General features: G+C 35.7%; 2 protein-coding genes across 2 annotated transcripts in view; both read right to left on the bottom strand.

Annotated features, from left to right (window-relative positions):
• The window catches only part of LOC111810402 (multiple RNA-binding domain-containing protein 1-like), a 9194-nt gene extending 4556 nt beyond the window's left edge, over positions 1-4638 (bottom strand). Inside the window, exons 1-9 of the mRNA XM_023697109.1 lie at positions 4509-4638; positions 3692-3776; positions 3476-3583; positions 3218-3332; positions 1500-1994; positions 1230-1444; positions 974-1105; positions 571-660; positions 327-450 (exon numbers count right to left, since the gene is read on the bottom strand). Coding sequence (XP_023552877.1) covers positions 327-450; positions 571-660; positions 974-1105; positions 1230-1444; positions 1500-1994; positions 3218-3332; positions 3476-3583; positions 3692-3705 — 1293 coding nt within the window. The 5' untranslated portion in view covers positions 3706-3776; positions 4509-4638. The remainder of the gene's footprint in view (positions 1-326; positions 451-570; positions 661-973; positions 1106-1229; positions 1445-1499; positions 1995-3217; positions 3333-3475; positions 3584-3691; positions 3777-4508) is intronic.
• Positions 4639-5666: 1028 nt separating this feature from the next.
• Positions 5667-15648, bottom strand: LOC111810401. The gene is made up of 15 exons (XM_023697107.1): positions 15485-15648; positions 14590-14795; positions 13430-13801; positions 13073-13169; positions 12841-12948; positions 12526-12756; positions 11900-12018; positions 11688-11824; positions 11213-11594; positions 10722-10830; positions 10032-10624; positions 9778-9954; positions 6420-6507; positions 5903-6047; positions 5667-5725 (listed from the first exon to the last, which is right to left on the bottom strand). The coding sequence occupies exons 2-15, from the start codon at positions 14646-14648 to the stop codon at positions 5667-5669; spliced, it is 2676 nt and encodes an 891-aa protein (XP_023552875.1). The 5' UTR covers positions 14649-14795; positions 15485-15648.
• Positions 15649-15826: the final 178 nt, after the last annotated feature.

The raw sequence follows: 15826 nt of genomic DNA, 5'->3' as shown, positions 1-15826 counted from the left end.
TTGTAAGTAATTGAATCACATTTGAATGTAGTGCAACCAAATAAATTTGTTAAAGATGCAATAAATAAAAAAATAAAAAAATAAAAAAAACATTTTTTTAAAGATATTTTTTAAAAAATACTTAAAACTAAAAGTACAGTCAAACACGCTTTAGTCTTCTTTCTACAATGCTTAGAAAATGTCCCCTACTCTTTATTTCACTCATGCAATGGCTTTTGTATGGACAGCAAACGACCAGTCACCATATTCATCTTGTACTTTTTCTTTTAAGAAAAAAAAAATATATAAGCAAGTGGAAAAAAGTAATAGACTAGGTTATGCCATACTGTATCAGGGCGCATGAATAAACTATTCCATGCTCTTGTATTGCCACTAGCTTCAGACGCTTTTCTCTCTTCCTCTCTCTTTTTCTTGAAGGATTTTGACCTTTGGTCCTCTAAAATATTTTCCCTGTTCAGTGAGCAACATTCTCCATTAAACATATTGATTAGAGTGGGGCGGAAAGAAAATAGCAATAGCATTCAAAATTGGGCAGTCCAGTCACAGAGAGCATACACTAATGGAACTTACTCTGGTTTCTCGAATGTTTTCCTCAGTTGAGCGGGCATGACATGCAATAATCGCCCTTGGAAAATTGAACTGTCCAATTCTTCAAGTGCCCTTCAGTTACAATATAATTGAAAATTTTTGTTAATAGGTCCAATCGTTTCAAGGATGTACAAGAAGTGACAACATAGACAAGCATACTGCTGTATTTTATTTGAAGTTAAAATCTGAAGTTCAAAAGAGAATCTTCAACTTTTTCCCATAGATCTCTAAATTAGACCAACCCAACAACCTAGAAGGAGGTTGAGATTAACCATACATCCTCGACTTGGCCATTAAATCCACAAGAAATACAATATGTCAAGACAAACAAAGATAAATAGGAACAGTTACGCGAGTAAAACATTTTCATTCACCAATCGGTTACCTTTTTGCAAATTCTGGATGACCGTAAAGGATATAAGCAATGCCTTTAGAACGTCTTGTATCTTTATCAACTACAATATGTACCTCCGAGACAGTGCCATATTTTCGGAAGTGCTCTTCTAACTCTTCTTCGCTGATGATAAAAGCTCAAAAAACATATTTTTAAAATCCCTCTATTTACAGCAAATTTGTATGAATGAAATTTAAACAAAAACAAAGAATTGGCACAGTTGAATAATTGCAGAAAAGATTATTACGTCGCTGCATATGGAAGATTACGAACAAAGAGTCTCCCGTTCTCCAGCATTTCATCCTTCTTATCTTCCAGAATTGAAGAGGATTCCTCCATGTGGAGTAAATCTGCATCACAATGATTGGAATGGTCCTCTTCTTCGGCCTCTGTTTCTAGTGGTAACTTGGAATCTACCATCTGAACATCCTTCATCTCCATTTTTTTCTTAATAGTTTCATCCNGAATCTACCATCTGAACATCCTTCATCTCCATTTTTTTCTTTATAGTTTCATTCTCATTTTTAGCATCCTCATCAATATTATCATCATCACTGGTCTCTGAATCTGACCATTTTTTCGTCACCCTGCTGTTAAAATATTCCATATCCGAAATTTTATCATCATGTGCAGAGTTAGTATGCAATGAAGTTTTCATTTCCTCAGCTTTATCTCCATCAACATTCACCAACTTCAGTTTTTTTCCATCTATCTTTTTCATGTGACTTGGTTTCTCCTTTCCTTTTCCGTTTTGATTAGTTTCTGGAGCCATCAAAATGTCATTTGCCCACACTTTTGAATTAACCCGAGGTTGTGTCACTTGAAGAAACTCTTGGATTTTAGGGTCATCATCTTGAATACTCAATTTAAGGTCATCACCCTCTTCTTTAGACCCCAAAAAACTTAAATTTTTGTCATCTTCAACTTCCATCCCATCCTTAATGCCCTTCTTTTCTTTCGAATGTTTACTCCAAGGTCGGGGAATTTTTGGATCCCCGACTTTCCATGCACTCTGAGAAAAGAAAAGTAGGGTTTAGTAATTATAAAGTCAACGTATGTATCTTCATATCCTCAGGGCTTCAGGGAACATTTCTTCACTACCTATGCACTCTAATTGATTATCTTTACACAAGCAAAACAATTCAACCTTATCAAAGATATGATTCCAACTAAAGATCTCATACACAGAATACTTAATCAACATACTTTGCAAAATGACCAGGCATTGCCATTGCAACACAACTCGATCAAAGAAAATATATGAAACCATCTTGTATAATCACTTTCTTTTCTCAAATTGAAACCGAAATAACATCACTGAAAGATCAAAACAAAAGTGGAAGATAAGCCACCTCCCTAGCCATCACAGGGCTTCAAAGGCAACCAATTGTCTAAAAGTAAAAAAGAAAAAAAAAAAGTTACACCAAATAGAAGCTAGGCATTTGATAAGGTCCCAAAGGTCAACGAAATCTAAAATTCTTTTCTTCAAAGATCCTTCTATTCCTCTCCATCCAACAAATAGTAGTTTTTCCTATATGTAATCCAAATAACTAAAGTGATATAGTCTTCACCTTAAACAAATGCCCACACAAATGCGAGATGACACTTCATTAGCAATAATCGTAGCAATAGGTAAACTAAGGTTTGATACATTCTGGAAGAATCAAAAGGTGTTAGGGTTTAGGAGGCAAATAAAAGACCGAATCACTAAACCAATGGAACCATCAAGAAATCTAATGTGTTTGATATGAGATGCTTCTAAACTCTCATGATCCTAAACCCTTTAGTTTTCCACTATCCTCTTAAATTTTGCTAAGAGCATACCTTCAATTCAATATCGTTATAACTCCAACTAATACGTATACTTTTCTACGTCTTATTTGAGCACTTGAAGCTAATGAATGAACAAACAGCCCGACACATACATAATAATGTTCTCAAGAAGAATAGCAACAAATAATCAAAAGAAAGCAGCATAGATTACATCCTTTAATTTCCGGAAAAAATCACATCTGCCTTGTATTGTGTTTTAATAGTATTGTGATTGGTGCTAATCATCAATCATTTGATGTTTTGGTACTATATGGTTGGAGTGAAGAGTTCAAATTTCTATAGTAACAAAAGATCACAAGCAGAAAACTTCCCCGGACCAAAAGCAAAAATATGAAACATCACCAATAATGTAAAATAACAAGAAATAGAAAAACTGATACAAGGCGAAAGAGTACTACAGACCTCACAGGCGATCCTGTGAGTACTGAGAAAAGATTTGTTGAAGTATTGTATCGCTGCTTGAGCTTCATGCTCCGTGCGAAACCCAATGAAAGCAAATTGTCGGCTCTTCCCATCCCTTGAAAAAAAAATTAAGAAGAAAAATAGCAACTGTAACCAAAATCTATGAAGTAAAATCATTATGATATCCTGTAAGATTCAAAATGACACAACCAGAGGCAGAGACATTCAAACGAATCAAGAATGGGATATGAAAAATACTTGGTCCGCATAAGCTTAACATCTGTAATCTCTCCCTTTTCAGAGAACAAAGTACGAAGGCGATTGTCATCTATGAACTTGGGCAAATTCTTCACACATATCCTAGACCTGTTATGCAGAAAATTCTTGATCAAATTTCTTTTAGAAAATAACATACTTTTCCATTTGCCGGGGGGACATATGAAACTTAGCAAGCAAGGAAAAGAGTGAGCTCACGTGGAATCAGCCATTGTAATTTGAGGCAATCGGATCAATTTGGATTCTGAAAACCCACGTGAAACATACAGGATCTAGATGCAACCTGGATGAAATCATAAACAAAAGGCGTAAGTTACTCAATGCCACTCATTAAGCTAGAAGGTAAAGAAACACACAGATCAGAACATAACCCAGACGTAATATCCTTGCTGTTAACAAGAAGAAATTAGACATCAAAAGGCGTAACACAAATATTTCATCCAAAAGGTTTAAGGTATATCTAATCTACCCTGAACAGTATCTAAGGCTTCTTGAATCAAGCAAATGAAATTCAAAGCATATATATACGGCTCCTGTTTCTGCTTAATTTAAAGAATCATTGGTTATCGTATAGGTTAATCCAAGAGAATTTCAAATTTATCAAGAGAAACCCACACACATTGTCTTCACTCCAACTGCAGTCTACAAATATAAATATGGTTGATATTGGTCAATTAAAATAACTCCTACAACCTAGGAATTAAAAAGCGAATCAGATAGACTACTTCGAATGATCCTCTGATAAATAAAGTAGAAGGGAGATGCTGTAAAATTCATGATCGCGGAGAAAAGGTAACTTCCAGCTGAGCACAGCGATCGAAGCCTCAATTGCAGCAAATCAAAACGGCAGTACACCCACGCCCCCATAACCACAAGGCCTTTTTCCTCGTCGCCATTCGGCTATTCTTATTAACGATATATAAATTAAACAACAACTCCTCCATTCTTTCATTAGACCAGTCTTAATTCGTGTTTTCCAAGTGAGAAGAAAGACATATGCAGATCGGAGGAATACCAGTAACAACAACAGTGTAGAAAACGGCGCAGGACCGCTTGGAGGACGCTGCAGTGACGAAAGACGGCGGCGGCGGCGGTGGCGACACCAAGCGATGAGGAGACGACGTTAAGAAGAAGAAGAAAGTGGCGCGAAGCATGGGATAGTGAGAGGAAGATTAAAAAATTAGGTTTATTTTATTTTATTTTATTTTACAATAAAGGCCAAATTTTTTTTTTTTTTTTAAATATTCACTTTTTTTATTAATTGATATAATTCAAATTATCAAAGTACCCTTCCCTCCAAATTAAATAAATCAAATCTTAAAATTATATATTAATTAAAAGTAAATTAATATTCGTATTAGTTTATATAATAATTTTCACTCGCCTCGTAATTTTAAAAAATATCATAAAAATTAAAAATTAGATTAAAAACTAATTTTTATAATAAGATTTCGTTTCAAGTACACTACAACTATTGTTTCCAAAAATAAAAAAATAAATAAAAATAAATAAATATATTAAATAATTAAAGAGGATAAATCCAAATCTTGGGATGAAAAACAACAGGATTTGTTTTTATTAAACTAATTAAACACAAGAATTTGTACTTAAACCTGTGCGTGGGATTTTTTTATTTTATTTTATTCATTTTCGAGAAAAATGTACTTTCCAACATTACCCTTTTCTCTTATTAAATATTTTATCTTTTCTAATTTAAATTGCATGAATATAAAAATGTTTTATTATATATAATACAAAATTAAACAACAATAATATTTCGATAATTAGAATTAAATACATATATAAAAAGACAAAAAGGAATAGTGAGGGTAAAATGGTAAATTAAGGAGACATGTACTTTCCAATATTTCCTTTTTTTTTTTTTTCTGGTTAAATATTTTACCTTTTCTAATTTAAATTGCATGAATATAAAAATGTTTTATTATATATAATATAAAATTTAACAACAATAATATTTCGATAATTAGAATTAAATACATATATAAAAAGACAAAAAAGGGAATAGGGAGGGCAAAATGGTAAATAACAGTGAAGTGAAAAGGAGACATGTCTAGGAACTTGTTGCTGCAGCCATGAGGGCAATGTCGAAAGCCGAGTTGTCGTAATGCGTGTACCACCACCAGTTCATTCTCCACCATCGTTCTCTGAAACCCTAATTCACCACCGCCGTCCACCGCCGTCCTCCGCCGTTCTCCGCCGTGCCTGTATCAGCTACACACACAAAAAAATAAAGAATAAAGAATGGAGAAGGGAAGATTAAGGGAGCTCCCTTCAGTCCAAGAAAGGAAGGTTTAAGATTCAATCTGTCTCCTGCGTCATTCACTCATTTAATGAGCCATTTTGAACTCAATATTTGGATGAATGAGTCAGCAGCTAATTGAATCTCACCGCCTCCCATTAGTGGACTAAAGAAAGCTCCCTCTTTTACGCCTAAAGTTTCAAACTTTGCACGACCCAATTCAGATATGGAGCTTGGTTGTAAGTTCCATAGCCATGGAAGGCCTGGGATGCCTTCAAATTTCGAACCAGGGTTCTGAGAAGAAGAAGAAGAAGACGATAATTAGAATTAAATACATATATAAAAAGACAAAAAGGGTATAGTGAGGGCAAAATGGTAAATAAGGAGACATGTACTTTCTTCTTTTTTTTTTTTTTTCTTGTTAAATATTTTATCTTTTATAATTTAAATTGCATGAATATAAAAATGTTTTATTATATATAATATAAAATTTAACAACAATAATATTTCGATAATTAGAATTAAATACATATATAAAAAGACAAAAAAGGGAATAGGGAGGGCAAAATGGTAAATAACAGTGAAGTGAAAAGGAGACATGTCTAGGAACTTGTTGCTGCAGCCATGAGGGCAATGTCGAAAGCCGAGTTGTCGTAATGCGTGTACCACCACCAGTTCATTCTCCACCATCGTTCTCTGAAACCCTAATTCACCACCGCCGTCCACCGCCGTCCTCCGCCGTTCTCCGCCGTGCCTGTATCAGCTACACACACAAAAAAATAAAGAATAAAGAATGGAGAAGGGAAGATTAAGGGAGCTCCCTTCAGTCCAAGAAAGGAAGGTTTAAGATTCAATCTGTCTCCTGCGTCATTCACTCATTTAATGAGCCATTTTGAACTCAATATTTGGATGAATGAGTCAGCAGCTAATTGAATCTCACCGCCTCCCATTAGTGGACTAAAGAAAGCTCCCTCTTTTACGCCTAAAGTTTCAAACTTTGCACGACCCAATTCAGATATGGAGCTTGGTTGTAAGTTCCATAGCCATGGAAGGCCTGGGATGCCTTCAAATTTCGAACCAGGGTTCTGAGAAGAAGAAGAAGAAGAAGATGAAGAAGAAGAAAGAGATGGAGTGAGAGATTTGAAGGGAATTAAGGGGTTTTATAGGGGAAATTATATAGAACTGGGGAGTTGTATGAAAAAAAATAAAGAAATTGAAGGGTTTAAATGAAAGTTTGATGGGTTTTGTTGATGTTTATGAAAACCCTAATTTAAATTACCCAATACGAGCATAGCTCAACTGATATAAACGTTAGATTAAACCTAAAGAAGTTTATGGGAATCTCATTACCAATACGAGCATAGCTCAATTGATATAAACGTTAGATTAAACATAAATAAGTTTATGGAAACTCTAATTTCATCTAATTGCCAATACGAGCATAGCTCAACTGATATAAACGTTGAATTAAACATAGAGGAGAAGATGAAGAAGGTGTGAAAGTTGGTAAGGTTTGTTTTTGCAAAGGGAAGATGTTTCCGATGAGCACAACCCATTTTGACCAACTTTTTGCCCTTTTCCTTTGTCCCCAAAAGAACAATCCCTAATGATGCAAACTCGGTCCAATCAAACCCTTAACTCGATGTCTAGATTTGAAAAAAGATTGAAAGGATTGAATTCTGGGTATAGGTTGTTACAAATGGTATAAGAGCGGTATTTTTCTCGTTAAAATGTAGTTCGGGTAGGAACCAAGATGGAAGTTAGTGGGCATGTGCCACCCGAGTAAATAAATGATATATCAATGAACCAATATCATATTCGAACGAGGGGGTTCTCAGTATAGGATAGCTAAGAATTACCTAAAAGAATTGAAATGGTTCCTACTCTATTCACTCTTAATACAATATTGAACGAAAGTGGTGCAAAACCTATGGTTGTTTTAACCTTTCTCGTTGAGTTGGTTTGCGTTCGGGATCGAAAACAAGTACTTCATCACGTGGGTTATTATTGAGAACATTTGATATTAGTGAAGATGGTCTTATCGGTATTATTAAGAATATCGTTCTTCTTAAAGACTCCTCTAACTTGATTATTAGTGAGTAGTCGTAGTAGTTGAGTCACTCGAGCATCATTCTCGACTCTAATGTCGAAGCGTGATTGAGGTAAATTGTGAAGGTAAACATTATTAACCACTAGTTGAGTGGGGTGAAATTAAAATTAGAATTGAAGGAGTAGAAGAAAAATAGAAAGAAAAGCAAGTCAATGATAATTTATTTAAGGATGAAAAGACAAGACAGTGGCAGTCAACCACTATTTCATGTTACAACGCATGTCCTGGGGACACAACAAAATAGGGCCTCACAAACTGGAAGGATGTGGGACATTACTATTTTCTATTTTCTCTAATAATTTTATTATAAATTTATGAAATTTATTATTCACTTAGATTAAAAATCACTTTATTATTTGATTTTTTTTTTATTTTTTTATTTTATTTTTGATAATTTAATCGTCAAAATATGACCATTTTATCTTTATTTTTTAAAATTTGTAATGATTTTTTAAAGTAAAAATGTTATATACTAAATGATTTTTTAATGTATTTTCGGAGTATATTAAGAAAACTAAATATAGGAAGTTCTGCAACTTCCCTATAATTTAAAATTAACTTAAATCTATTCATCCAGTGGTTACGACTGAATTTGAGGAGACATAGACCTAAAGCTTCTAACATGTACAGGGCCTCCTGGAACCAAGAAACCTTTTCGATCTTATTAACCAAAGAAATCAGGCTACAAATAGCTGGACATATGGACGAAAAAAAGAAAAAAATTGCACCTTAGTACTCTTTCTTAAGAGGAATCCAAGACGAGAGAGTAGTCCTCACCAGGAATCCAAGACGAGAGAGTAGTCCTCACCAGGAATCCAAGACGAGAGAGTAGTCCTCACCAGTACCAGTCGATAATGATCAAAGTCGAATCGGAAACCTTGGCTTTTTTTTTTTTTCGAGTCTCAATGCCAACCTATGTTCAATTGTTTGGCTTCGATCTCAATCATAAAGTTACAAATAGTCTCAAAGTCGACCATAGTGCTCTTAGTCCGTTAACCTAGGGCTCTACATTTTGCCCTTGCTTAAAAAAAACTATATAAGAAAACAGAGGGGGTGAAATACATATTAAAATTATAAAATTTGAGCTTCAACTTTCTGAATCAATATCAAACCAAAAAAAAAAAAAGCTGCAAATCCCAGGCTTCGGTGATTCAGGAAATGGCACACTTTTCTTTCACCATTTGTCTAATCAGCCATCACTGTCTCCTCTCTTTCTCTTTCACTTTTCTCTCTCTTCTGTAAATCCATGGCTTGCCTTCTCTCTCTCTTCTGTAAATCCATGGCTTGCCTTCTCTCTCTCTATTTTTTTTTTTTTTTTTCGAGTCTCGATGCCAACTTATGTTCAATTATTTGGCTTCGATCTCAATCATAAAGTTGCAAATAGTCTCAAAGTCGACCATAGTGCTCTTAGTCCGTTAACCTAGGGCTCTACATTTTGCCCTTGCTTAAAAAAAACTATATAAGAAAACAGAGGGGGTGAAATACATATTAAAATTATAAAATTTGAGCTTCAACTTTCTGAATCAATATCAAACCAAAAAAAAAAAAAGCTGCAAATCCCAGGCTTTGGTGATTCAGGAAATGGCACACTTTTCTTTCACCATTTGTCTAATCAGCCATCACTGTCTCTTCTCTCTCTCTCTTTCACTTTTCTCTCTCTTCTGTAAATCCATGGCTTCCCTTCTCTCTCTCTTCTGTAAATCCATGGCTTGCCTTCTCTCTCTCTTCTGTAAATCCATGGCTTGCCTTCTCTCTCTAATCCCATGCTTCCCTTTTAACCATTATTGGTCCATTTTATAAACAGATATACATTTTCTCATCTTATGGGAAGACAGTGATATCTCTGCCCTAATCAACCAGAGACTATATTATACATATAAAGTCTATGTTTTGAGATAACCGAAGTATCCGAACCTTCCGTGAACGAATCCAGTGGTGATGAAGCCGATGGGCCACCTGTGAGATTCTCCAGCAGCAGCATCATTTTCTGGTAATTGTAGTTCCCACATTGTGGGCGACTGTTCTCTGAGTTTGAAGTAGTGCCTTACAGCAGATTCGGGAATTCGGAGTGCTTTTTCGTCGTCTGCTGATCTGCATGAACATATAGAATGAATGTTAAGTGCCAAACTTTTGCAACATTTTAACGAAGTAATGAAAAGATAAATCACCTTGAAGTCCACAAAGATAGATCAGCTGACTTGGGAGCACAAATAACAGCTCCCTCTTCAAACGCACCTTTCTTATAAGCGCGGAGAATCACTCTAAGGAAACATGATTTGCTGCTATAACTTATTCGGTCAATACTACTTTTGCACTGATCGAGTGTGCTTTTGTTGTTAAGATACTCGAGAATTCTAGCCTTTTTATCTCGTCCACGAGGAAATAGAGGCAAATGCCCAAGGTTTATTTCATTCAAAAATTCAAACAATGAAGAGGATGTTCGAGCCACGATTCCATTGAACAATTTCTGATCGTGAACACCAACCACTGCAGTTTCACAATTTGCATCATCAAATATCGATGATGAATTGGCGTGAGCCATAGTTTTCTCGGTACAAGCTCCATTGATCTCCACTCCATCACATCCCTTGCTAAGTGTCAACTGGACACTATGCCATGGAGGTGGAATGGGAACCCTAAAAGATCTTGAAAAGGAAGAAGAACACTCAGCTTTGTTGTCAACTGCGGTAGATTCTTTTGTCATGAATCGTGAGTACGCAGTACAATCAGGGAAATCCCAAGGAAATGATGGCAATCCCACCTACAAGTTAAGAGAAGGGAGATATAGGTAAGTAAATATGTGATTTCTACTACTGGGGGATAATTTGAAACAAAACTTTTATTGGAACATTTCTTACTTCACATGCAACCCAGTGTCTCTCTCTCAAACCGATTGCCCGAGCCCCCCCAGATATTAGAGGAATCCAAAATGCCTTAACCCAACTTACGGGTAATATGATTGACCATCTGAAATACAAAGAAGAAATGCATTGCCATTGTTAAACATTCCCTAGAAGACCTGCCGTCACACCTCATTATCATCCATGAAAACACACAACAGAAAGATGAATCAATTCGAGTCTTGTGAAATGATCATGGTCAAAAGGGTTGAATGTCGAGTAAAATAGAACCCTTCATATGATTTTGAGTACAAGTTTTCAAAGAGAATATACACTCAATGAGAACAATCATATAGAATAAGAGGGCAAAACAATGCACTAGTTTAATCATCAGAAAAACCAAACATGTAGACATTGAGCAACCAGAAATCAGAAAAATAACCCAAACTCCTTACTTACACTAAATAACAATGTCAGTGGAATTCACAGAATCAAGAAATAGAGGTTACCTTAAAAGAGTACTGCTTTCGTCATTCTCATTTAAAAGCAATGTGGGACAAGCACTTGAGCTTTGCAATGAGCTCAGATCTTTCGCCATCTCTGCAGACGGTTCATCAAGGCAAAAGCGATTCATCCGTGTATGATGTCTTGCTGCACAAATAACAGTATCTTCCACAGGGGCCCTCATTCCAGTTTTGGCATCCCACAATTCCTTGTTCTCAAGTAAAAAACCATTTTCGTCAATTCTTGAATCCAAAGATGATGATAACATTTCATTACTTTTTGAAATTTCTTTATCTTCAGAAAGAATTGCTGAGGAATCAGCAGGGTTATGCATTGAAGTTGAATCTTGAACGTCTGTAGTCTTTTCATTCGGTAGCATTCGAGGATCTTTGAAAGCGATGGATGCAATTCCATATGATGGAATGTAATTCTCGTTTTCGCGATTGAACAATGTCTTCAAATGAGAATNCATTCGAGGATCTTTGAAAGCGATGGATGCAATTCCATATGAAGGAATGTAATTCTCGTTTTCGCGATTGAACAATGTCTTCAAATGAGAGTTACCATCAGGACCCCCAGTGGAATGCTTTTTCAACTGCCAAAGATTCTGTGAAGCACTGCAGGAGTAAAGTTAGTTATTAATCACTATGGATAGCATTCTTCTATGACAGTAAGACAAGATGTTATTCTACCGTGTCATAGGCTGCAAAAACTTTTCAAGAAGCTGGGATGCATTTGAGCCAAATACTTCCAATTTTGCAAGTTGCCCTTCTAATGAAGAACAGTAAATTGGGATATTTTTCTCATCCATCTGAAGAAAAGACAAGACCTCAGTAACTAATTGTAAAGCAAAAATCTTTTCAACATACTAAGTGAACTTTCAGCTTTTTTTAATTGAAAAGATAATAGTATCAAGCTTGAAAATTTTGCAAGAGAAAATTAGATGATCACTCTAAACATAAAAATTTGCAAGAGAAAATTAGAACTTTACTTGGAGCTGAGCTCATTTAGGGAAGTGGGGAGATTTTCAGTTGGCCCCTCCACTTGTAGTGATCTAGAGAATGTTTTATTCTCATTCCTATCGTCGACAAACCTTCTAGGGTACAAATTTAAAAAATTCACTCAATGTTTTGCAGANAAAAAAAAAAAAAAAAAAAAAAAAAAAAAAAAAAAAAAAAAAAAAAAAAAAAACCCATAGACTAGAGAAAGACCATAAAAAAAGAGGGTAAGGGGAGATGAGATGTCCCCACAAGATCAAAGGGCTACAAAAAGGAGGTCCAACTGGTCATAATCTGATGGACATGAACATAATATTTACCTCCTTTTGGCAAGCGAATTTTAGAGCATCACATCCTTCACTAGAGGCAGAAGGATGTAACCAAACCCAAAGCTGGCGTGAAGTAGAAGACGAGTCTACGCCATCTATTGTCTTAAATACACTGCTATTGTGATTATTAACATTGATTTCCTTTTTTCGACAAGGACATGGACGCCACATATATGTTACAGGAGCAATTGCATTAGCACCCGGGGTCCTGGAATCATGAAGCTGCAGAAGAACAAAGTCTAAGTAATTACACATCCAACTACTTGCATCATTAAATTAGTAATACTAAGTAACCAGATGACATACAATTGCTCTACCATAAATAACACCAGAAATAATTGCATGAGAAATGTCTTGAGAATGAGATACTATGGATGGTTCCAACACCATTCCTAGAGCCGAAATCAGAGAGTCCTGTAGGCACATGAGAACGGCCTTTAGAAAACAAATGATCAAGAAAAACAAAAATTATTTAAAACTATAAACAAGTCCTATTCACATGAAAAATTGAAAGGCACAAAGGAAAGAGGCTTCCCACCTCTGGACCCTCCAACTGGACGGGAACGTAATAACTAGCATCATGTATAAGCACTCCATCATTGTACCATTTCAGAAGAGCTCTAGAACCCTTACCTCTGCATAACAGAAGACCGATTTTAGTTCTAACACATAAAAGTCTCAAACTGCAATTGTCCTTTGCATAAACAAAATTCTAGAAGAAAAAAACTACATTAACAAATAGGTTAATGGTCCAACTTCCGATCTTCGAGGATTCCAACTCAAGAACTCTTTCAAAAATTTCACATTTTAAGATCAGCAATTACAATAATTATATTTCCCTTTTCCTTCTTTCAGGACATTAAAGAATATTAAACAAGAAAAAGTAAAGTATTACCTGCCCTGCAACCCTAGAGGGAGATGAAAACCCCAAAGCTTAGTCATAGTGAAACGCTTAGCATGCCAAACATGTGTTCTAAGCCTTTTGGTACCATCCCCAGAAGTAGAAAATCCAATGCCATGATTCATTTTAAGCTCAGCCCTGCGACGTATTTTCCGAGAAGCCTTCTTCTCGTTTTTCGCTAAATCCAGATGGGTGGTATCCAATTTCATTTTCTTATTTTTCCTTTTCCTAGAAGCATTAGTTAAATAAGAAGAAGTTCTTCTCCTCTTCGACCTTTGATCACAAGTATTACTATTCATCCGATTCAAAACGATGGATTGAAGAGCTTCAAGCTCAGACGCCCGAGGGTCTACAAACTTATGCACANATAAACAAGTCCTATTCACATGAAAAATTGAAAGGCACAAAGGAAAGAGGCTTCCCACCTCTGGACCCTCCAACTGGACGGGAACGTAATAACTAGCATCATGTATAAGCACTCCATCATTGTACCATTTCAGAAGAGCTCTAGAACCCTTACCTCTGCATAACAGAAGACCGATTTTAGTTCTAACACATAAAAGTCTCAAACTGCAATTGTCCTTTGCATAAACAAAATTCTAGAAGAAAAAAACTACATTAACAAATAGGTTAATGGTCCAACTTCCGATCTTCGAGGATTCCAACTCAAGAACTCTTTCAAAAATTTCACATTTTAAGATCAGCAATTACAATAATTATATTTCCCTTTTCCTTCTTTCAGGACATTAAAGAATATTAAACAAGAAAAAGTAAAGTATTACCTGCCCTGCAACCCTAGAGGGAGATGAAAACCCCAAAGCTTAGTCATAGTGAAACGCTTAGCATGCCAAACATGTGTTCTAAGCCTTTTGGTACCATCCCCAGAAGTAGAAAATCCAATGCCATGATTCATTTTAAGCTCAGCCCTGCGACGTATTTTCCGAGAAGCCTTCTTCTCGTTTTTCGCTAAATCCAGATGGGTGGTATCCAATTTCATTTTCTTATTTTTCCTTTTCCTAGAAGCATTAGTTAAATAAGAAGAAGTTCTTCTCCTCTTCGACCTTTGATCACAAGTATTACTATTCATCCGATTCAAAACGATGGATTGAAGAGCTTCCAGCTCAGACGCCCGAGGGTCTACAAACTTATGCAGATTGAGATTTCTGGGAATTGACCTGTCCTTACCACTAGCAGTGACGACTTTCTCCCCCATCCTGATATTTCAGCAAAAGTTCTTCAACTTTCAACGCTATTATATCAGAAAGAAGTGTTTCACGTGCTCCAATTCTTCTCCTTGGCTCAAACTCTTTCAAAAAGATCTTGATATTTACAAGTTTGATCAAATAGTACAGGGGCAAATCTACAAGAAAACAATTATTAAAAAAGCTTTAATTCCATACAACCATCAGAAAAGGAAACCATAACCTATAATAATATGAACCCCATCCAAGGATGAATGAACATTCTATACTCTTCTGCCCGGAACTGAGGCTAACATCAATTGAGAAGTGTTTCCCTAAAATAACAAAGCTTTATGCAATGGTACTACCAGGGTTTTGGATAGACATTGGACAGAGAAAAGATTATAAGCCGTTGGATTACACGTTTTCCACTCGACACCAATTATTATTTCAGCTACTTCGGATTCGCCAAAACCCAAACCCAGAACCAAAAAACATCAAGCCCAACAGAAAATCCCATTCTCTCTTATAATATGCTCATTCTGATTCAACATGTGCATTAAGCACCGAGATGGTTGCAAAAAGCAAAAGGAAACAGAGAATCGTGTATAAACCATATAAAAAAACAAAATCAACAGAGAAATCAAAATCACGATAGCAGAAGCAGCCCAGAGCACCAACAGAGAAAGTAAAAACCATCAAAGAAGAAAAAAAGGCAATAGAGAAGAAGCATTATCACTGTTTATGTGGAAACCTGACAGAAGAGATGGAACTAACAACGTCAGGGTTTAACGAGCATGAGAGATGGAAGAAAAGACGGGAAAACGGAACGAAAGAAGAAAGGAAGATATAGATTTTGGAAGCATACCTGTAAAGAGATAGTGGAAAACTCACTGCGAACTGCTAGAGGGAAGCGGCGGCGCCGGCACCGGCACCGTTAAGAGTGGAAGACAGTAGGCGGGCGGGGGCGGTGGGAGGAAGATGAAACTGCATAGGGCTTCTATTTCTTTTTATTTATTTAATTTAATTTAATTTAATTTAATTTAATTTAATTTAATTCAATGTGGCGGCTGAATTGCTAGATTAGATAGGTTAAGTACTTAAGTTTTTTCTTGGTATTTAAATATTAGTATTTAAAAAATTACTAAAACACAATATAATTTAATGGAATTTATTAATTATATTATGACGTAAATGCCATCGTAGAAAT

This window comes from Cucurbita pepo, chromosome LG14, assembly GCF_002806865.2.
Source record: "Cucurbita pepo subsp. pepo cultivar mu-cu-16 chromosome LG14, ASM280686v2, whole genome shotgun sequence".
Taxonomy (NCBI): domain Eukaryota; kingdom Viridiplantae; phylum Streptophyta; class Magnoliopsida; order Cucurbitales; family Cucurbitaceae; genus Cucurbita; species Cucurbita pepo.
The sequence above is the reverse complement of the archived record's forward strand: the minus strand, read 5'-3'. Positions and strand labels throughout refer to the sequence as shown.